The 22,302-nt window shown below is 51.1% G+C and overlaps 1 protein-coding gene across 2 annotated transcripts; it reads right to left on the reverse strand.

Moving 5' to 3' along the window:
* Positions 1-1,665: 1,665 nt before the first annotated feature.
* Positions 1,666-21,608, reverse strand: MAT1A (methionine adenosyltransferase 1A). Of its 2 annotated transcripts, none has more exons than XM_032259239.1 (10): positions 21,231-21,608; positions 20,780-21,125; positions 16,398-16,475; positions 14,793-14,915; positions 11,564-11,676; positions 11,060-11,203; positions 6,211-6,429; positions 4,846-5,028; positions 4,362-4,495; positions 1,666-3,733 (listed from the first exon to the last, which is right to left on the reverse strand). In XM_032259239.1, the coding sequence occupies exons 2-10, from the start codon at positions 20,871-20,873 to the stop codon at positions 3,631-3,633; spliced, it is 1,191 nt and encodes a 396-aa protein (XP_032115130.1). In that variant the 5' UTR covers positions 20,874-21,125; positions 21,231-21,608; the 3' UTR covers positions 1,666-3,630. The 2 variants fall into 2 exon arrangements, with proteins under 2 accessions (XP_032115130.1, XP_032115129.1); XM_032259238.1 differs by having other exon boundaries at positions 21,209-21,608.
* Positions 21,609-22,302: the final 694 nt, after the last annotated feature.

Consider the following 22,302-nt stretch of genomic DNA (forward strand, 5'->3'; position numbering starts at 1 on the left):
GAGAGTGAATGGATGTGGAAGAATTCCAGTGAAGGGGTGGGCTCCATGGAACACTATGTTAAACATTGAACAAGAAACCAGAAATGGAATGGAGGAGAAATAGAGGCTATCCAGAAAGGGGCTTTTTGGAAACACAGAAATTACATCTGAAACCTGCAGTGCACCCCACACCCATGACAGAATGACAAGGTGCAAAGCCCCTGAGCAGGAACGAGCTTGGCCTGTCGGGGCAAGCCAAGAGGCAGGAGTTCCGGAGCGCAGAGGGGCGGCGGGGCAGAGTGCTGGATGAGGGCAGGGGCTGGGCACTGCGTGCAGGGCAGCGCAACACAGCACAGGCTCTGAATGTCATGAGATGTCCCAGGGAAGGACAATTGGGGTGAGGGACGGGGTCATATTTACTTTTAAATGTGACTCTGCCATTTCCCACATCATCAACCTCCATGTGGCTGAATTCACTGCACAGTCCTGGGCCTCCCATCATGTAACCCATCAAAACCATTTCACATAGTTGGTGGCTCCCTGGCTCTAGAAACAGTCCTCACCTGACTTCCAGGCACCCTGCCCTCCTGAGTTTCCTCCAACTCCACTGGCCGCTCCCTGCCAATCTCCTTTGCTCCTTCCATGTTTCTCCAACATCGTGACACTTGGCTCTGCGGCTCAGAAGTTGGTTCCCTTGCTTTCACTAATTGTTTTGCGTATTATACCTACAGAGTCCTCCCCTTACCCCAGGCAAGTATTCCAGTGTGTTTCATGAGTGTGTCTGTTTGTATGCATTCTCGAGAAACCTGCTTCTCTCTGTAATGTGTCACGTTTCATTGATTGCCCACCTAGTGTCTTCTCAGGGTATAGGTTCTGTCTCAAACAGGACTGTGAGGCCCTTTGTCCTCATCCTCCTCACCCCTCCCTGCCACATTCTGGGTCTTCCTGGCACCCCAGGTCAGCCTTGTCAGCCCTCGAAACAGAAGGACCGCACAGGCTCTGCCTCAGGCTGCACCGGGACATTCCCCAGAGCAGAGTCCTATCCACGCAGTCTGCTTGCCGGGAACCATGCAGGATCCATCTTCCTCCTGCTCTGATCAAACCCCAAAAACCACATCACCGGGGCCCATGGCAGGGACGACCTTCTTATGAAAAAGAGCCATCTGCTCATTCTCCTCACAAGTGAACATGAGTGAAGGGACATGTGCACCCACTGAAAGGTTTGGCTCCCCTCTCCGTAGACCAAGCCCCTCCACTCCCTCACTTTGTTCAAGTTCAGTCTTCAACATGGCCTGAGCGTGCCCTGGCACCAGCCTCATGCAGACACCATACAGGAAGAGCACCGGATGCAGCGCAGGCAGCCCAGGGGCAGCAATGTGTCAGGAGAGCACACAGAATTCAGGAAGGATCTAGAGGTGGCCGCTGTCCTTGGCCCTCACCCTTTTTGGGCCTCAGGGCCCGCATGTAAAATGGGCTTCTTAAGAATATCCACCTCGGTGAGGTGTGGGGAGGAATGAACATGCAGTGGTGTGGCTTAACATAGTTGCCAGTAACAAGGAAAACCTAGTCCATGCACAGGATGGGGTGACCCCAAGGGGAGGATACCAACTTCCACTGGTGTTGGGCGGGGGAGCCAGGGCATGCTACACAGAGCAGGTGTCGCGTAGAAAAAAAAATAAGCATCGGGTAGTTGCTCCTTGAGTTTTTATTCACTGTTCTAGCAGGAACTATTAACAAATAAAGGCTTTAGTTTCCTATTTCTCTAGAAGGAAGGAAAAGTATAAAGTTCTGAATTTTCACATTGAGTATGACCCAAGTTAGAGGAATTCGGGCACCTGCAAACCTCTCCTTCGTTCCACTGGAAGCAATTTGAGGCTTCCTAGGTGACCAGGAGCTGGGCTTCGTTTGCTGCCTTAATTTCCTTTTGTCTGATAGAAAATGAAAGCCAGGGTCTTTGGGCTCCAGGGTCTTTGTGCTCCAGGCCAAAGCCCAGATGCAGGCTGCCTGCTCCCCAGATGAGACTTCCTGGGCTGCCTCCTCCAGCCCGAATAAGCACCATGCATCCTAGAAAGAAGCCAAGTCCCCAGTGTTCCCCTGGGGCCTATGGAGGCCCGTGCCTGAGCATGTGGTCCTGGGAGCTGGGGAGAAGGTAGAGATGCTGCTATCAGAGGTCCAGGCTAAGGACAAGTGGGGTGGGTAGGGCAGGTACTACTGGCCACAGATGGAAAGGCAGGTGAATTCCAAGACCCTGGCAGGCCAAGGTCTGCTCAGGCCCCTTGGGAGCAGACCTGCCCCCACAGAGTCACCTGGCAAAGGCAGAATCTCCTCATGACATCTCAGTAGCTTGTCAACCACCAGAAGGCAAGCCCCACCTATTTAACATGAGGCCTTAGGACCAGCCTCCCTGGATGGGGCATCTGAAGGACCCACTCCCTCCCTCCAAATGTACTCAGCCTACAGAGGATACAAGGGGCCAGAGAAAGAGAAAGACTTGAAGGCCTCTGGCTAAGGGGTGGCCATCTGTGCTAGGACAAGTTGCTCCTTCTGCTCCAGGAAGCCCCGACGAGGCTGGCCTGGACTTAGACCAGTTGTCCCAGAAGTCCAAAAACCCAATCTCTGCACGCTTCTGAGTGGTCAGGAGGCTGGGATTCTAAAGTTGCTGGTTAATCCCAAACTCCAGCCCACCCTGATGGGCCAGGCCTCCAGCTCACCTTTTACCATCTTCTGGGACACATGAAGCAAACAAAATCGTCCTATGGTTCCGTCTTCACTTTGCAGACCATTGCCCAGAGCTCAACAAGAGCTGGTAGGGGTTAATCCCCTAATTTCCAATAACCTCACGCCTCTAGGACAGAGTCCATGGCCTCATTTCAGAATCTGCTTTTGTCCTTGTTTAAGCCTGTTACTGGCATGAGACAACAGTGGGGTGGGGGGATGTTACAGGCTCCTGAGTCAAAGCTCCTAGTTACACATCTAGGCCTCAACTCGCGGCTGTGGGACCCTGTGGAAGTTATCCAGACTCTCTGTGCCTTGGTTTCCCCCATCTATAAATGGGATAATAAAAGGTACTGCCTCATCATGTTGCGGTGAAGAAAGAATGAGATCAGTCATTGGCTGGGTCCCTCGCACATTACAGATGCTTAGGAGACATCAGCCCTGCTCTAACCCCTGCCATGTGCCCGGCCCGGAAGGGGCTTTCTGGAGACCCTGGCTCAGGGCGCTGGCTACCTGTGAAAGGGAGGCCCAGGAGCCCAGGCCCACAGGAGCCCTGAGGCCTGTGAGATGTGCTGGCCTCCTCTGGCACAGACAAGGGGAGGGAGGGGGAGCTGGTCAGAGTCCAGCTGTGGGGGAAGGCAAGTGAGGAAATTCACTCTTGATGGGGGTGCCTTTTCCACTAAATTAACATTGCCCCAGTTGGAGGGAGCGGCAGGAGAACATCATGCCCATCCTCACATAAAGATCCAACCTCCAGCACCAGGAAGCCCCTGCCTCCAGCCAGCCATGATAATAACAGGACAGGTGAAATGAGAGGGACCTGGCTTTGCCCCAAGGGGTGGTGGGTGGGGAAGGCGGTCAGTGGCCAGGGCTCTGGGAAAGAGAAGCATGGCCACCGGGCGCCTCCAGGGCGAGACCAGGCCAGCTCCCCTGGCTCTAAAACACAAGCTTCCTGGGAACCTCCCATGGGAACTCGCTTCTTCCGAAATGGCCGTAGCATGCCGTCTTCTGGTAGATGGGCTTCTTCAAGTCCAAATCCCTGCATGTCCAGCGGAAAGGAAGGGCATTGGAAAATGGAACAAAGGCAGGGTTTCCTCATCTGGATTTCAAGGGCAGGAGTGAGCAATGAACGCAGCCCTCCTCACGTGGCACTTCACCTTCCCAGGCAGTCTGGCACATACATCCTATCTGTGGCAACCACGGTCTCATTTTATACCCCACAGATGCTAGGAGGTTCAGGGACCAAGAACTAACTCTAACCTTTAGGCACCTTTCTCCTCCAGCTCCACTGACCAGGCCCAGGCCAATCTCGACACCACCAAGCTCCAGGAAACAGGGATGCGACTTGCCGACTCGATTCCCAGCCATTTGAGTCATTTGGCCTTATATTAATAATTATTTTCCTAAGATCCCCACCTCCCTCCCAGCTGCTCAGAGATGGCCCCTGGTGTTGGCTGGGCCAGCAGGGACCTGCGGTAGCCTCCTTCAACCTGACAACCAGGCTTTCTGCACTGGGGATGCACTGTGCCGGACCAAGAGCTCACAGACCCTCCCACTGCTGAGAAGTGGAAAAACCCTCCTTTCTGCCTCCCTTTCAGGTGAGGTGAATGAATATCTGGGCGAGGGAGGAGCAAGGTCCCCCGTAACAGCAGTGCGTGCCGCTTCACCTGACAATGACACCTGGCCGGAGGTCGAAGTTCTTATGCACCACATCCAGCAGCTCTCGCTCTGTCTTCTGAGAGGTTCCGTAGGTGAAGATGGAAATAGACAGCGGCTCGGCCACACCGATGGCATAGGAAACCTTCCAGCAAGGCACAGCGTCAGGGACTGAAGCCTGTGTGTGGGTCCTGCCCCTCTCGGAAGCTCTGCTGGAGGGGGCGCCCACACGTCTCTTGCCCAACATGCTCCCCCGCAGTTCTCCTGCTGTCTTCACCCAGGGCAGCTCCTCTACATGCCCCCTTTCCGGAAGATTTTGGTTTCCCTCCCCCAGGTTTTCAGAGCCCTGGCCACAGTGCCCCACACAATCACATAGTCACAACTTTTGGCAAAGCATGTGGCTTTCCCGCTGGGCCAATATCCCCTTACTCAGGGCAGAGCTGGGCAGGGGTCCTCCGCTGCAACAAGATGGTGGGGGGAGCTGGGGGAGCCTACCTGGACAAGCACTCTCCGGCAGAGCCCTGCTTTCACCAGAGACTTGGCCACCCAGCGGGCAGCGTATGCAGCTGAGCGGTCCACCTTGGTGTAGTCCTTCCCAGAGAAGGCCCCACCACCATGAGCCCCCCAGCCGCCATAGGTGTCCACAATGATCTTACGGCCAGTGACGCCCGCATCCCCCTGCAGAGGGAAAGAAATCAAGATGAGAAGCAGAGCCAGCCCCTAGATGCTGGAGAGGCTGAAGCACCGTGCGGCCACTGAACTGCACCTCGGGAAGGATAGATATCCTGGGGCTGCCCACAGACATTTTCCTAAGACCCCTTGGCCAAAAACTCTGACTTCACTCCCAGTTCAGTCACTGACCACATACTGATTATCAGGTAACCTGCCAAAGCTTCATTAGAAACTGCAGAAGGTGGGCCAGCAGTTCTCTGGGGTCCCAGCCACTCCCTAATGCCTTTAGTACTCAGTCCATCACAATGGAGAGATGCAACTGCAGGCGGGAATTGCATTGTATGAATGCAACCCCCGGTTGTGGCCTGGCTGGTGCCACCTAGCAAATGCCATGTTGCCCACTTCCCGGGTGTGCTCTGGGCAACACCCATCAACAGTGATGTCTTTAAAAGGCTGGAGTTCTATGTGAAATGATTTGGGGAAGTCTGCATACTCTACCCCTATCCCTTTTAGAGATCCACAGTTCACACTAGTATGTCTAGGCTTTGAGAAGTCCTGCAAGAAAAAACAGTAAGTGTTACCTCCTTCTACCCTGTGTTTCTACACTACGTTTGCTCCTGGAACCTGGGATGGGGCTCAGCTCTGTGGCAAAGCATGCACAGCTAAGGGCCTGAGCGGTGGGCAGCAGCCTCGCAGTGGTACTCTGCAACCTCCACCTCCTCACGCCTGCAGCACAGGAGTGGGGGCAGTGGTACCCCATCTAAAACACCCAGCCTGGTGGCCGTAAGAGCCAGAGGCAGCCTGTGGCAAAGACCTGGCAACAGCCACCTGGGGACAGCTGACCATGTGCAAATGCTGCAGCAGAGAATGAGCGCCAGAGCAGGGCGAGGCACGGTGGCCGTGGGAAGGTCAGTGACCACTTGAGACGGCAGGAGTGGGAAGGCCTGATGGCACTAAGTGGAGGAATCCTAAGTACATGCCCCCAATTTCTCACACATTGCCAGAAACGCAGCAGCCCCCCTCCTCACAGAGAGTACACTAAATGTACAGAGGCCAAAATTCACCAACTTTACATTTAGTCCATGGCCAGAGCTAGCTGAGCCACTCCAAGCCAGCTCTTGTGATTTTCCTGCACCAAGATATAAGCAACAAAGAAAAACCAGGCTTCGTTCAGAGACAAGGATGCACCTGGGGACCTCCGATGACAAACCGCCCACTGGGCTGCAGGTGGTAGATGGTGTCCTCGTCCAGGTACTTGGCTGGCACCACGGCCTTGATGACCTGCTCCTTCAGGGCCCTGCGCATCTCCTCCAGCGTGATGTCTTCGTTGTGCTGCACGGAGATGACGATGGTGTGGATGCGCACGGGGATGACTGCGCCATTGTCCTGCACGTACTGAACTGTCACCTGTCCATCAGAAGGGTGGGGAAGACCCTGTGAGGCTGAGGCTGACCGGATGTACATCGTGGCCAGGCACAGATATGTGTCTTCAAAGGGCATTGGGGGAGTTAATCTGACACATTTTTACATTCAGAAAATTGGTGCTGTGGGAGGACTGGGTGGAAGGCCCAGCTATTCCCACATGAGACCACAATTAGCACTGCTTGGAGACTTGAGTTTCCTCTCAACTTACGACCCGCAACATGTCTCTACTGTCTCAGAGGCTTTCATGTGCCAGCAAATGTCCCCATGGCCAAAGCCCTTTCTTGACCCCCCCTATGTCTCAGGAGGTATCTCTCCTTCTGCCAGTGATACAGATAAGAAAGCCAGCGTTCCAGAATGTAAATGCCTTGGTCAAGATCCCACAGCCGGAAGAGCTGGGACCTGACCTGGCGCTGCATGGGCTGGTAGACAGGGCTCTTCCAAGAACAAGTTTGGATGCCACTCAAGACCCTGTGCTGGCCCCAGGCCCAATACTGCTGAAGGCAGTGTGGACCCACAAGAGCAGGGCTCAGAGGATTTGGGGGCCATGTGGTGCTGCAGGAGTGCAGCTCTGCCAAATGGCCCTGGGAGGGACACTGTTCAGTGGGTACGGGACTGCTCCCATCCCAGGGCCTGGACAGAACCCCGAGGCAGCAAACTGTGGCTCCCTGGGCCTGTGCCTGCAGCAAGTTCTCTATCTGCCCAAGGCTACTCAGGTACTCGTCAAACCCTGGGTCTATATCAGACTCCTACTCTGTGTTCTGCCTGGTCTAAGGAGCAACAAGGAAGGCCCAGAAGAAACACGAGAAAAAGCCCTGCCATGTGAGATCTGCATGAGATGGGCAGATGGACACAGACGCTGTAGGCTGACAGCAGCCCTCACATGCTGGGCTGTGCACACACAGGGCCCTGGGAGAGGGGCTGGGATCGGGGGTAGGGGACTCCTGGGAAGAGAAGCACTGTCTGTGGCAGACTCTAAGGCTGGGTCTGCTGCATAGAACCTCAGAAGAAGGTACACTGCCAGGGAGGGTGTTTACTGCTCCCCTGGGTGACTGGGGCCTCCCGGGAAGACTGCTAACATCTATTCAGTGTTTCTACATTCCCCTGGGTGACTGGGGATACCCTGGGGACTCCTGGGAAGAGAGGTACTGTCTGTGGCAGATGCTAGGACTGGGTCTGCTGCATGGGGAGAAGGCGCACAGCCGGTGAGGGTGGTCAGCCGGGGAGGGTGCTCAGCTGGGGACGGTGCTCAGCCGGGGAGGGTGCTCAGCCGGGGAGGGTGCTCAGGTGGGGAGGGTGCTCAGCCGGGGAGGGTACTCAGCTGGGGAGAGTGCTCGCTGCTCCCCTGGGTGACTCCACCCACACCTGGCAGACTCCACGCAGCGGCCTTGCAGAACCATAGAACAGAGTGGCAGAGCAAAGGGCCCCAAGCACAGCGCTTATCTCATCATGTCAGCAAGATGTGGGGAAAAACACACCATGGAAAACACAGCCCCGACCAGGTACAAAAATAGCCATCTGCACCGCCACCCAGGCCGCACTATCAGCAGCAGGGGTTTGTTCAGGTGGAAAGAGCCATCCTGCTTGCACCAGCAGTCCGGGTGGATGAAGACACTCCTTCACAAACAGGGTGTGGAGAAGGGGACCTAGGCAAGCCGGTCATGACCCAGGGAGTGTAGAGAGCAAGCCAGGGTGCTCGGAAACTGGCCAGCAAGGGGCCTCCTAGAGCCCCACAGCAAGCCTGCAACCCCAGCGACTGGAGCTGGTTTGCTGTTGTGCCTGTGGCAGGGGAGTGAGGCTGACTCTGGTATCCGTATTGGCATTTTTAAGATAATTCTTCAAAGGAAGGGAAACCCTAGAAGGGCCCATGTCACCCTCCCTCCCTCCCTTGCTGCCCCTTAGACCTGGAAACCTTCTTTTTCATATCTAAGCACAATGAACCCGTTTCAGCAGGCCCAGGAGGAGGTCCCTCCATTCCTCTTTTGCACAAGGAAGGGAAAAACAGTCCGTGCCACTGGCTGCCTCCCCTCCCTGTTCTAAGACTTCCTCTTCTGTGAATCTTCACCCTGCTTCTATAACATGGCAGCATTCCAGTCCAGGACAGGCCAGGGCATGCCGACACCATGGGTCTCTTTCTTTGGGTGCCATTACAATCGACATATCTCAGCTCTCCTAACCCACAACCTCCAAGAACACCCAAGGAATGCTGATGGTTCCCATCCCCACCTTGGGGTCATGTGGATAACACGGGAAGTCCCAAGGAAGGGTTCCCTTTGGGCACAAGCACATTTCCCTGCCCCAGTACAGCCAGTATGCAACCTCCGGCCTGTCCATGGCCTGACAGTTGCACGAGAAGGAACTCCATCTCTGTGCAGCTGGAGTTGTACATGGAGACAGACACACCACGCTGAGCTATAGTGCCATGGGTGCCAGATTCCAAGTGCTGGACAAGAGAAGGCACTGTCTGCTGGTGGCCAGAGATGGCATCCTAGAAGAGGCAGAACTTCACTGGCCGCTCAAGGACAGGTGAGGACCAGAGAGAGAGAGCTCAGGTAAAGCAAAGCACTAAGAAACAAAGGGACCATGAGTGAAATGATGTCGATTATGCAAAGACGGGGCGGAGCGGGCAGAGGCAGGTAAAGTTGGAAGACCACAAAAGGTTCGGAATGCCAGAATAACAAGTGGATTTCTCCCTTCCCCTTGTAGGAAGCCAAAAGTTGAGAAACACTGAATATATACTAGGAAATGAAAAGTGAAGCCTAAAGGGAATTAACTGGAGTTTCCAGGCAGGCAGAACCTGTGGGAGGGTGGGGTGCTGATCCCGGCCTGGCGGAGGTGATGGCAGCCCTGGGGAAGGCTGGACTGGAGCAAGAGGGATGCTTGATGGGGCAAACTGGGGACATCGGTGGAGAGAGATGGCGCTGAGCAGGACTGGGGAGGGCAGGCGGGAGGTGGCAGGGTGTGCACACGGCATGCTCTCAGGGCCCATCTGCTTAGAGGGCGAAGGAGAAATGGGGCTAGTGATCCAGAGAAACCCACAGGTGGGAGATGGGGGAGCTGAGTATGTGAAGGTGCCAATGGGGTCCATGAGCGTCGACACAGGAAGAGAGGTTGTGCAGGACAAAGTGCCGGGAACTTGAGAATCACGAGAGGGGTCACTGGGGTTGCGCAGGGAGGGGATACAGGAGTGAGGCACCAGGAGGCCGGTGCCTCCACTAACACTTGCATCACCCTGGCCTTCAAATACAGGCCTCTGGTTGATTTCAAGACTGAGGGAGAAGAGAAGTCAGGGCCCATGGGTTGGAGCTGGAAACAACAGAGGTAAAGCCTTTTCATAAGAAACAAAGACATAAAAAAGGGCCACGGTGAGACAGCACAGACACAGCACAGACACAGCACAGACAGCACGGACACAGCACGGACACAGCACGGACACAGCACGGACACAGCACAGACAGCACGGACACAGCACGGACACAGCACAGACAGCACGGACACAGCACGGACACAGCACGGACACAGCACAGACAGCACGGACACAGCACAGACACAGCACGGACACAGCACGGACAGAGCACGGACACAGCACAGACACAGCACAGACAGCACAGACACAGCACGGACACAGCACGGACATAGCACAGACACAGCACGGACACAGCACGGATACAGCACGGACACAGCACGGACACAGCACAGACACAGCACAGACAGCATAGACAGCACAGACAGCACGGACACAGCACAGACAGCAGAGACACAGGACAGACAGACAGCACAGACACAGCACAGACATCACAGGACAGACAGACAGACAGCACAGACAGACAGCACAGACATAGCACAGACACAGCACAGACAGCACAGACAGACAGCAGAGACACAGCACAGACAGCACAGGACAGACAGACAGACGGCACAGACAGACAGCACAGACAGAGCACAGAAACAGGAGACTCAGACAACAGACAGCCTGTTCAGGACAAAGAGGCCTGCAAGTATGGATGACAGTTAAGAAGCATGTTTGTGGCAGGATCTGGGGACTCATCAGTCAACGTTTGCTAACAAGCAAACAAACAAAAACAGAACTATTCTGTCCATTTTTCTGTATGTTTGAATTTTTTTTAATAAAATGTGGTGGAAGGCATCTCTAGCTAAAGATTTTTCACATAAATAGTTCTTTTCAAAACTGACCATTCTTTGAGTGCCCAGGTTGAATATTTTGATCTTAAAAATGACAGAACGAGCCGGGCGCGGTGGCTCACGCTTGTAATCCCAGCACTTTAGGAGGCCGAGGCGGGTGGATCACAAGGTCAAGAGATCGAGGCCATCCTGGTCAACATGGTGAAACCCCGTCTCTACTAAAAATACAAAAAGTCAGCTGGGCATGGTGGCACGTGCCTGTAATCCCAGCTACTCAGGAGGCTGAGGCAGGAGAATTGCCTGAACCCAGGAGGCGGAGGCTGCGGTGAGTGGAGATCGCGCCATTGCACTCCAGCCTGGGTAACAAGAGCGAAACTCCGACTCAAAAAAAAAAAAAAATGACAGAATGAAGAGGATTTGTGGGTGTTAAAGCCTCTGTCTAGGGTTCTCCCGGGGTGATTCAGTCACTCACCTGAGTCTTAGAGTCGGGCCGCAGCCAGGGGAGGACACCGGAGCGCCTGAGGTCGGCCATCCGGGCGTTGAGCTTGTGGGCGAGGATGATGGTGAGAGGCATGCACTCCTCTGTCTCGTCGGTGGCGTAGCCAAACATCAAACCCTGTGGCGAGAGAGCAAGCTGAGTGGCAATCATCCTGGATGGAGAGTACCACAGCTCCCTCCAAGCCCAGAATCTCCCTGATGCGTCCACGTTGACTGGGTATCTCCTCCGTGCAGCTTTCCACTGGCACGTGCAGAAGGACATCGTCCCTGACCCCCAATGCTCTAGGAGGGGGAGACAAGCCCAAACCCGGCGTCAGCGACCACAGCCATCCACAGCACAGCCATGAAGCTGGGGTGCCCAACTCGCTCCTGGCTCTCGCACTAGAATGAGAGTCCACCCCTCAGCGTGAGTAACCCACTGCTCATGAACTTCCCCGGCCAGCTCAACACACAGCTCCCACGTGCAGTGCCGAGCTACCTGATCGCCTGCCCCAACATCCTCCTCGTTTCTGTCCAGATGGACGCACTGGGCGATATCCGGGGACTGCTGCTCCAAAGCCACCAGCACGTTGCATGTCTTGAAGTCAAAGCCTAGGTGGAGGAAAGTGAGCCTAAGAAGGGCTCAGGTCACATGGAGGGGGCCACGGGCTTCCTGACAGATGGCTGGGTTCCTGACATGCCATTTGGTGTCGGGGTGGGGGGTCTCTAACTAGCCAGGGTCCGTCTAGGCCCACAGCTAAGGCCCACGATAGGGGAGGCCCTGCACCTTCCCACGCTATCATGTAGAACTCTTTGGCCAACCAATATTCTCCATGGTGCATTTTGCTGTGCTCCATTACACCTTGGTTAACACGCACACACACACATACTACAGAGACCTGCAGATTAAAACGAGGTGATCCCAAGCCTCCTCTGGCTGAGGATGGTGGCTGACTCATAACCTGCCCCTTAGGCTCTCCCACAGGTCCCTCCCAGAACCCACTTTGAGCATCACTGCACTAGGAGAAAATCAAGAGCCCTTTTGACACTGTCACTCAGAAGCCCAGCTGTGCACCTGATCCAACTATTAAACATACTGAACAAATACAGGGTACAGGAACTATTCAGACAGACTCCCAGAGCCAGGGTCCTCTGACCCCCATAGGTACACAGGGTCTGGGGCAAATGGAAAAGCCAACTGCCCTTTCCTGGCTGCAAAGCTGAGGCATGGGGTGCAGGGCTGCTACCGTAGCATACTGGGCACTGGTTCAGGGAAGTCTGGACTAGCAGCAGCCCAGCCCCAGGAGCCCCACAAGGAAACTGCTGTGCACCAAGACCATGCACACCTCCTCCAGCCAAGGGGACTGTGAGAATAAGGGGCTGAATACATGGACGCCCCCACCATAAGGTCAAGCAGAGTGACACACTCACTGTCCTCTTCCTGAACCCCCGCAGCCATCCTCTTTCCCGTCTATTCTACCCACACAGCCTGAAAGGGCTTACAGAGAAAACACACAGATACAAGCTGTGGTTTCTGTACAAGCTTCAGGTGGGATCTACTGCCAAGGAATAAAACCGCAGCTCTTCAGTAGGACGCACGCCTTGCTCCCAGGACTCCTTGAGCCAACATGAACTCAGGTTTAGCCGTAAGCATGATATACTTTTCCATCTCCACTACATCCCTGCCTAGAATATTCTTCCTCCCGCTCCCACCCCATGTGTCCACTACGTCCACTCTCAGTGCATGTCCCTGGACCTGCCTGCAGCTCATTACACACGATGCCAGGGACTCACCCCTGGGCACCTCATGTTGCATCATTTGAGGCCGGGTGCTCTCTCCACCCTGGGAATACGTATCAGGTCACCTTTGCCCTTTACACCCTCCTGTTTCCTAATGAATGGTTTTGAATGCACTAATCAATGAACAATCTTTAGAGTAAACTGCCAAAGGCTGTCCTGTTCTACACTGAACATTTCACAGTTTACCTAATCACTGCTTGTCTAAATAATGCATCTCCCCAGTACTCAAAAATCAAGCAAGAGCTCCTAGAAACTTGGAAAAACAGAACTTAGGGAACCAAGAGGAGAGGTACAGGGCTTGGAAAGGACAAGGACCCCAGCAACTTGGCAGCCAGAAGCAGTGAGGAGCCACTGGCCTGAGGCCCTGCTAAAGCTGTTTGTGCACCCAACCGCCCACTGAGCACAGGCTAATGGACAAGCTAGGGCACAGGGAACCTTCGCCAGCTGAGCCCAACTCAGCCATGGCTGGGCTCTTGCTCATTTCTCCCTTTCTAGGGAACATTGCCTCCTGGAAAATTTCCCTGCTGTCTAATGCAGAACTAGGTTTGCACTTGAATAAGGTCTAAATGTACATAAACAAATTGGCTTTTCTTGGTAGAACAGGCTCCCAATGCCTCAGGAAGCTGCTGCTTTGGGACAATGAGTTTCCTCTGTGAATACCTTCAGGTCCCCACCAGGAGAGTTAACTGGCTGTGACTGCTTCACTTTCCAATGAGTCTCAAAATTACTGTCAGGCACTCAACCAACATTAATTGCTCATGCTTGCGCTGGGCTGCGTCAGGCCGCGACTGGACTGAGCCTCTGTGAGTCCGCACCATCGCACCATCAGTGGGCTCTCTCATTTACAAAGGTGGGGTGCCAGCATCTCTGCATACCCTGACCCACAGGATGGCACACGTCACCCTAAGCAACCACTATGTGACACAGGCAGAAATGAACACCTTTAAAGTCATGCTTCTCTCTGTGCATGTTGATTACAGGTGTATATTGAGGCAGGTTGGCCTGGAGGTAGGTGGGTCTTTTTGCCATGGCATGAGCTCACCAAATCTCTCATGGTGATTTCAGAGAATTAGGGAGAGAGCCAACAGAGACTCAAAACGAATTTTTCTTTAAAAATTGGACTTGCCTGAACATGCCAGAGACCAGTGTGGAGACTCTAAGAGCTGGAGCCAGAGCCCTGCCCAGGAAGCCAGTGTGGATGAAGGGCCCCTGAAGCTTCTGCAGAATGTGACTGCACACAGCCCCTCGGCACCTGGTGCTTGCTCCCTGGGTCCTTTGCTGCCCTCCAGGCTATACCGCTGCCTCGCCTCCTCAGTCTCAGACGTTGGAATCTGCTTCAGGGCTCTGCTAAGGCCTGTGCCCCTTCCCTGGTTGGTGGCCTTACACACTGTGTGGCACTGGTGCTAACCTGGACCAGCCTCGCCTGCTGTCAGCACCAGTTCTGGACCGAGGCATCTTGCTCCACGTCTGTGATTGGAAGTATGTTTAGTAGAAGCAAAGGAGTGAGATCACACAGACTGTTTACCCCTCCAGGCCTCCCATTTCCTCATCTGTATAAGAAGTACATAAATGATTAAGACAAAACAAGAGACTATCACCCGTGCCTGGAAGGGAGCATGTCCCCAGAGCTCCCTTATGCAGTGCATCTTTCTCTTCCAAAGCCTTTGCCAGCACCAGTAAGGCAGGGCCTGAAACAAGCCCAGTCAGCAACAGATGGGCATGCGCTGGGCTTGCTAGGCACAGTCGCCTGTTGTCCATCCTTCTGCCAGAGGCTTTGACCCCTGGAACCTGACGGACGAGTGTAGGAGTGTGTTCCTTCTGGAAGTGTTGGCGCTCCCATCAGGCTGAAAGCCATGGGTTTGCCTCAGCTTTGGGGTCTCTATCAGCAGAGAGCAACAGGGATTTCAGGCCCGGAGGCCCGCCCTCACCCTTAGCCGAGTCATCGTAGCCGATGTGCTTGATGGTATCCCTCACCACCCGCTGGTAGTCCACCATGGCCACTGAGGTGATCTCGCCACATAGCAGCACCATGCCAGTCTTGCACACCGTCTCTGAAAGGGAGCAGGGAGAGTTAGCAGCCAAGCGCCAGCAAAGGGAAGCTCACATTCCCAGACCTCTCACAGTGCAGACAAAAAAGACACACAAGGGACCTTACAAGGAATGGATTTCAGAAGGAAACTATAAATGCCAATATAAAGAAAAAAACCCCAGCACCAAGCACTGAGCATCTTCCAGTGTTGTCTTGGAAAGAGTCAGTCATCAGTTGTGATGCTGGACAACTTATTTAACCCCTCTAAGTCTCTGTTCCCTCAGCTCTTTAATAAAGCTATTTATAAGATTGCTGTGTGTGAATTAAAGGAAGACAATGGTTGTATGCAGTTATCATAAAGAATGCAGTCCACACATGTGACCCCCCTCCATCCCCCACATTGCTAAATCTCCACTGTAGCCTTTAGGGAGTGGGATCCAGACCAAAAATCAAAGCAGGCCAACTGTCTCTCCAGATATTTACAAAGATGTAAGGGTAGAGTCTACCCTCAGAGGGGCATGAGTCCCCGTAGTATTCAATACAGGGGCAAGGATGCAACCACAGAGGGCAGGATGGGTCCATGCAGTGGACAGGACATGACAATGACAATAAGGAGAGCAGGGCTCTGATCCTGGAGCACCCCTACCCCATAGCTTTGGCCAGGCCCTGATGCAGAGGGCACCGTGATCCCATCCCTAAGATGAACAGGCTGGACCTGATCACCCTGGGGGCCTTCCAGGCTCCAGAGTCCCTGACTCTGCCATTGTGCCTGGGGCTTCAATCCAGGCAAAGGTTTTCCTGCCAAACAACTTTTCCCACAAATAAAGGTGAAGATCTTCAGCCTACATGAGTCTTCAGACACAGTAAACTGTGCAGATGGAAACCAGGGCTTCAGTAGTTTAGTTTAACATTAATGTCTCTTAGGAAAGCCATTGGTTTATTGAAAAAAATTGATGAAGATGCTGCCTTCCAGTTGCTATTAAATGGGGGACACTAATTATGTTAAAACCTGAGTCATACCACAAACTAGGGAAGAAAACAAGGGAAGGAGCCAGATGTTGTGCAGCCAACATAGGCTCCTACAAGGGTACAGCTTTTAACCATCTAGGCAGCTACCCGTATTTCAAGCTCTTTCATCTCGTCTGGAAGATTCACGTAAAGACTTAGAAAGACCTCCTTGTTCCCAATGAGATCAAGCATCAGAAAGACCACATGCTGCTCCAACCCTGTGCTATTTATGGGGATGCACTGGGCTCGCTAGGCAAGACATTTAATGTCAGATTCTTGCTGAAAATAATTATCTATTTGTTTGATCTGTTTGTTTCTAAATATTTTTCCTCCATGTTACTACACAGGGGAGGTCTCATAATCGAGAAACCTACTGCAGACCAGAGGTCACGGATTTTGTAACTAAGGAGTACGGCTCTTTTGTCTTATACCCATGATTAAGTTCTCAGTCTAGCCCACTTAGGTCTCCAGTAGGAAGGGACCAGGTGTTTCTTACCGCAGGCCACCTTGGCATTGGGGTCTTGCTTGAGATGGGCATCCAGCACTGCATCACTGATCTGGTCACAGATCTTATCTGGACAAGACCAAACATGGGTCAGAATGATAAAAGTATTAGTGATAACAAATTGAAATGTTGAAATAATTAGATATTGTTTCAGTTTACATATCAACTCTACCAGAGGGAAAACACTTTTTTAAAGTATAAGTAATTAGAAATATTTTGAAATTTTTATTTCTTTCCATTCCTGCCTAATTTTGGATGACATGTATTATATAACGTCATAGCATACCCTAAAAGAGAAATACATTTTTTTTGTTTTGTTTTGAGATGGAGTCTCGGTCTATCACCCAGGCTGGAGTGCAGTGGTGCAATCTCATTTCACTGCAAGCTCCACCTTCCAGGTTCACATGATCCTCCCACCCCAGCTTCCCAAGTAGCTAGGATTACAGTCAGGAGCTACCAGGCCCAGCTAATTTGTTTTGTATTTTCAGTAGAGATGGTGTTTCACCATGTTGGCTAGGCTGGTCTTGAACTCTTGGCCTCAAGTGATCCACCCACCTCGGCCTCCAAAAGTGCTGGCATTACAGGTGTGAGCCACCACACCCGGCCAAAATCAGCTCTTCTAGGAGTCTAAAGCAACTCACACATACACACAGACAGACAAACAGACACACACACATTCTTCTAAATAAAAACTCTCTCATTCCTCATTATGTTCCATTTAATTCTAACATCTAGAAAAGTCCTGGAAATGAACTTAAAAATAGTTAAGAAAAGTCAGTAAAGTTAGGTGCCAAGAGGTAAAATCAGATGCATGGCAGGTTCCACAAGATGCAATGCACCATATATAAAACACCACACCCCAGTACATGACTCCACCCATAAAAATTCTACAAGAGAACCCCTACATGTCATTGTTATTTGGCAGAATACTTCCATAAGCAGCTCTCAGGTCCTCCCACACAGTCACTCAGCCTCCTGAAGGCCAGGTGTTCTTTTTTTTTTTTTTGGGACGGAGTTTCGCTCTTGTTACCCAGGCTGGAGTGCAATGGCGCGATCTCGGCTCACCGCAACCTCCGCCTCCTGGGTTCAGGCAATTCTCCTGCCTCAGCCTCCTGAGTAGCTGGGATTACAGGCACACGCCACCATGCCCAGCTAATTTTTTGTATTTTTAGTAGAGACGGGGTTTCACCATGTTGACCAGGATGGTCTCGATCTCTTGACCTCGTGATCCACCCGCCTCAGCCTCCCAAAGTGCTGGGATTACAGGCTTGAGCCACCGCGCCCGGCCTGGCCAGGTATTCTTCAAGCTGGTCTTGACCTCTTCAATTAAGGTAGAACTGACAAGGGTTCAACATGAGCTGGGATTTGACTTTATTCTTCCACTATTTGCCTTAAAGACTCACGTGGTCTAGAATACAAAGCACTAAATGGTGCTGGAGGAAAATCCACTCTTGCTTTGGGGTTATGCAAACTGTCAATACCTACAAATTAAGAAATAAAACTGACCTCTATTTACATATATTATAGCTCATTTAGTGTTAAAAATACCCACAGTCTGCTTTTAATAGAGTATTATGTTTTTGTTAAGAATCCAGATCCAGAATCAAGCAGTTTGGCTCTCAAAAGCAGTTATTAAATTCTGTCATTAAAGATATTCATTAACTCCCTCATCTTCTTTTTAGAAACTATTGCTAAACATATGTTTGAAGTTCTTTTTGTTCGTTTCTTTTTTTTTTTTAATTTAGCCTCCTGCCAGTGGTAGATCCTGGTAGTATCTTTAGGTTTGTCTAGGCCCATAGCCTCTGCACACCTCTACCAGTGAAGGCCTCCCACTGCTGAAACACCCTAAAATAAATACATGCTGGCCACCTTATGCCTGCCCATCAGGGTTCCTAGAAGCTTACTGACTGATCACTAACTGTGGATATCTTTGCCTATGCAAAGACACAGCTTACAGGCTCCCACTCTGCCTAGGAAAATCCAACAGTGAGAAGGAACAAAGCTGGAACCCGGCAGCGGCTTCCAGACAGTGCCACACACCAAGACCACACCCAAGGAGGTCATTTCTGAACTGCTTTTTTCTTTCAAAATTTTTATCAATGTCACTTAGTAGGTTTAAGATAGCCAGTAGTTGTTTGTTTGTTTGGAAAACTGGAAAAGAAAAACTTTATCTTTCTAGTAGAGAGGAATTCAGCAATGGAATGACCAGCAGAAAGTCACCAAGCCTTCATGGAAACTGACTTACCTCAACAATTATAATGGCAAGTACAAGGGACAGTCAGACAAATGGATCGGCTATCATTACGTACACAAAACAATCAACTGATTGGCTGGCATGTTCATTCTCAGTCCTGAGCACACTGCTGTTGAGCACAATGGGCCGTTTTTGGGACTACTGGCCACTGCATGCCAAAAAACCCACTTTCTTCAGGTGGAGTGAAGCATTCTCCTAAGCTATACATGAGGTTCATAAGCCATGGAGCTGACTGGAATGTGTCACAAGTCAGCAATGTATCTGAGATTGAAAACACAGTAAACCTAGATACTTTGTCTATACAGTTATGCACAATGAAAGAGGCTATTTACATTGAACTGAGCTAAGTCACATAAAAAACTCAATTCAATTCAAGGTTTTTCAATAGCTGCACTATTAACATTTTGGGTCAGATAATTAATTCTTTGCTGGGAGGCTGTCCTGAACTGCAGGATGCTTAGCAGTGTGCCTGATCTCTACCCAGCAGATGCCAATAGCACCTTACGTCACCCCCCAAAGACGTGATAACCAAAAATGTCTCCAGACAATACAAAATGCTCTTGGAGGGGTGCGGGGCAAAACTGCCTCCCGCCAAGGACCACTGGCTAAAGTATATGGAAGGAGTAGTGCATTGAGGTGTCCAAAGCCAACTTACAAGGTAGGAAAGATAAATATCTTTGAGAAAAAACAAGAGCAAGGAAGAAGGAAAAAGGCAGACTTGGGAATAAGTTGGCAAACACGCGAATGAATTTTGAAGAGGTACTTAAATACAGAAGTCTGTACATCTATCCCCCAGGGGTCTCCCAGAGCAGTGGTTCTCAGTGCAGTTCTCACCCCAGAGCGTCGGGATCTCCTGGGAACTTGTCAAAAATGCAGATTCTTGAGCTGCTCCCAAGACCTACTGAATCGGAAACTTTGGGGCATAGGGCCTAGCCCTCAGTATCTTGACAAGCCCTCTAGGGGATTCTGAAGCACCCTGAAGTTTGAGAACCACCTGAGGCTCTGAATGTCTGATCATAGTCCTCACCGTCACCAAGGAAGCTTCTCTCACTTCCCCATATTACATTCCACCTACTTTTCAGGGACCAAAACCAATACCTAAATTTTCTTCCTGTTAAGAGGTTCATCTATCCTTCGCTTAGAGAATGTCCCTGAGTCCCCAGCACCTAGTGGTCTACCCCAGCAGCGACCAGGGTGCAGGCTTTCATGCCTAAGTTGCACATGCTTTACATGCAAAATGTAGTCACCCACCGTCTGGTTTCAGGAACATTCTCTGTTGACTTAAATTGGCCATTGATAAGAGATTAAAGCTTTACTTTAAAAAAATGCATATAAAAAGGTAAGAGCTGATCATACATTTTGCATGTGCCACACTCTTAGCTGGCCGTTACTCCCTGTCTTGACCCCACTGTGTTGGTATGCTGGTGGTGGGTCGCAGCATGGTTTCCTCACGAAGGGCTGTTTTACAAAACTAGTCTATGCTGTTTCTCTAGAGATCCCTTCTAGTAACTCACACACGTTGCTCTGAAGAGCTCTAGCAAAAGTGACTCCCTCAGGTACAAAGTTATACTCAGATAGTAGAAGGAATGAGTTCTGGCATTCCATTGCACAGTAACGTGACTGAAGAGCTAGAAGAGGGAATTTTGAATGTTTTCTTTCTTTTTCTGAGACGGAGTCTTGCTCTCGTTGCTAAGGCTGGAGTACAATCACACGTCTCAGTTCACCACAACCTCCGCCTCACGAGTTCAAGTGATTCTCCTGCCTCAGCCTCCCAAGTAGCTGGGATTACAGGCATGCACCACCACGACTGGCTAAGTTTTTGTATTTTTAGTAGAGACGGGGTGGTCAGGCTGGTATCGAACTCCTGACCTGAGGTGATCCGCCTGCCTCGGCCTTCCAAAGTGCTGGGATTACACATAAATGTCTGCAGCAATGGGTATGCCTATTACCCTAATTTGATCATTACATGTTATATTCATATATCAAAACCACACACTGTACCCCGTAAATATGTACAATTATTATGTGATTATGTGTCAATTAAAACCATTTTTAAGCGACTCCCTCAGTATAGGCTTGGAATGACAATTTTCTAGTCGGTCCAGGACAGCCTACTTACCTGGGTGTCCCTCTCCCACAGACTCAGACGTGAACATGAAGGCTCCTTCGTCACTTAGAGAATGGTCACACAAGCCATCCACAGGTCCATTCATCTTCTCACGCTTCTCCACCCAAGCTTCTTCCAAGGAACAATTTTAAGGCTGTGACTTTGCCTGAGTTTTGGTTTTTTTTTTTTTCTTTCTTCAACCCAACAGGCTTGTCTTTGGCAGAGCCACGGGGATCACTTCTGCCTAAATGCCTGTGAGCACGTGAGAACAGGCGAGGACGGGTAGGAAGGGAGGGAGCGGGTGGCACACAGATGTGTCCCTCCCTCCAGCTTGCCACAGCTTGCTCCTGGGCGACTCCTACATATGGAAAAGCGAAAGTGCCTGAATCATCATGTGAGAAAACAGGAGGAGTCCATTTCCTAAGAGGGGAGTCTTCTTACCTCAAGGAATTTCAGTTCTTACCCCTGACTTTCCAAACTCTAAGCACCTGGTCAAGGTAAGGTAAAGAAGGCTGTATAGGTTCCACAGAACTGAAGCTCCTTTGGGACTGTCCTTCAGCTCTCAGCCAATCTCAGTAGTGCCCCAGAGTTCACAACCCACCTTGGAGAGCAGGGGTCCGTGGTAACCCAGAGATAAACAGGCAACAAGAAACTCTTTCTCAGAGATATGGTTTAGGCAAAGATTGCAACGGTGTCTTTGCTGTTGGGTGTCCCCTCCTCCCCTGCATCTCATCTGGATTGGTCTCTTCCCCTTCTACCTTCTCAGGGAGAGCAGGAGCAGGCACCTGTATTCTGAGCCAGCTGTGATGTTACACAACAGATTCACTTTATAGGAAAAGCTTTGAGTCCACGTGTTTCTGGTAACAGGAATCACCTACACTGTCAACTTCTCTAAGAGGCTGGCAGGCACTTTAACAAGCAAGATCTTTAAAAAGTATCTATTTGGGGAGGTTACAGAGAACAATGTGGTTTTTTTTTTCCCCAGAAAAAAAATGCTTTTGAGAAATGGATTCATTACAGGGAAATTATCAAAGTCCAGTTTCCCAAAGCTTCCAGATGATAAAACAAACATCTACATATTCAGTTCTATATACATAATAAACATCATATACACATAACTCTTGCATTGTCTTTGCTTTGACCACGAAAAGTAGTAACACAGGAATATATCTTTCAGTAGTTCATGTCGTTTACGACAGCGTCTCCCATTCTCAGATCCAGCTACATCCTCTGAACCAAGGAACAATTGGGAATTGAGACCACAGAGAATGAGGATGGGTGGAGAAACCAGTTCCCACTAGGATGCAATAAAAAGTAATCAATCATAACCTGTGCATCAAAGTTCAGACTGTGGGAAGCAAAAGTTAGGAGGCAATAGCCCCATCTAACAATTCTGGTGACTAACCCCCATTCTGAGTTTATTATACAAGCATTTGAACATTTTTTTCTGGCACACATTCTGGTGCTCCAAAGCTTGAGTTTTGCTAACTGATGAGCAGTGGCGGCATCACCCCTTCAGGGAATTAAAACGGTAA

The sequence above is a fragment of the Sapajus apella genome, unplaced genomic scaffold (genome assembly GCF_009761245.1).
Source record: "Sapajus apella isolate SASKATOON/1434 unplaced genomic scaffold, GSC_monkey_1.0 scaffold107, whole genome shotgun sequence".
In the NCBI taxonomy this organism is placed as follows: Eukaryota; Metazoa; Chordata; class Mammalia; order Primates; family Cebidae; genus Sapajus; species Sapajus apella.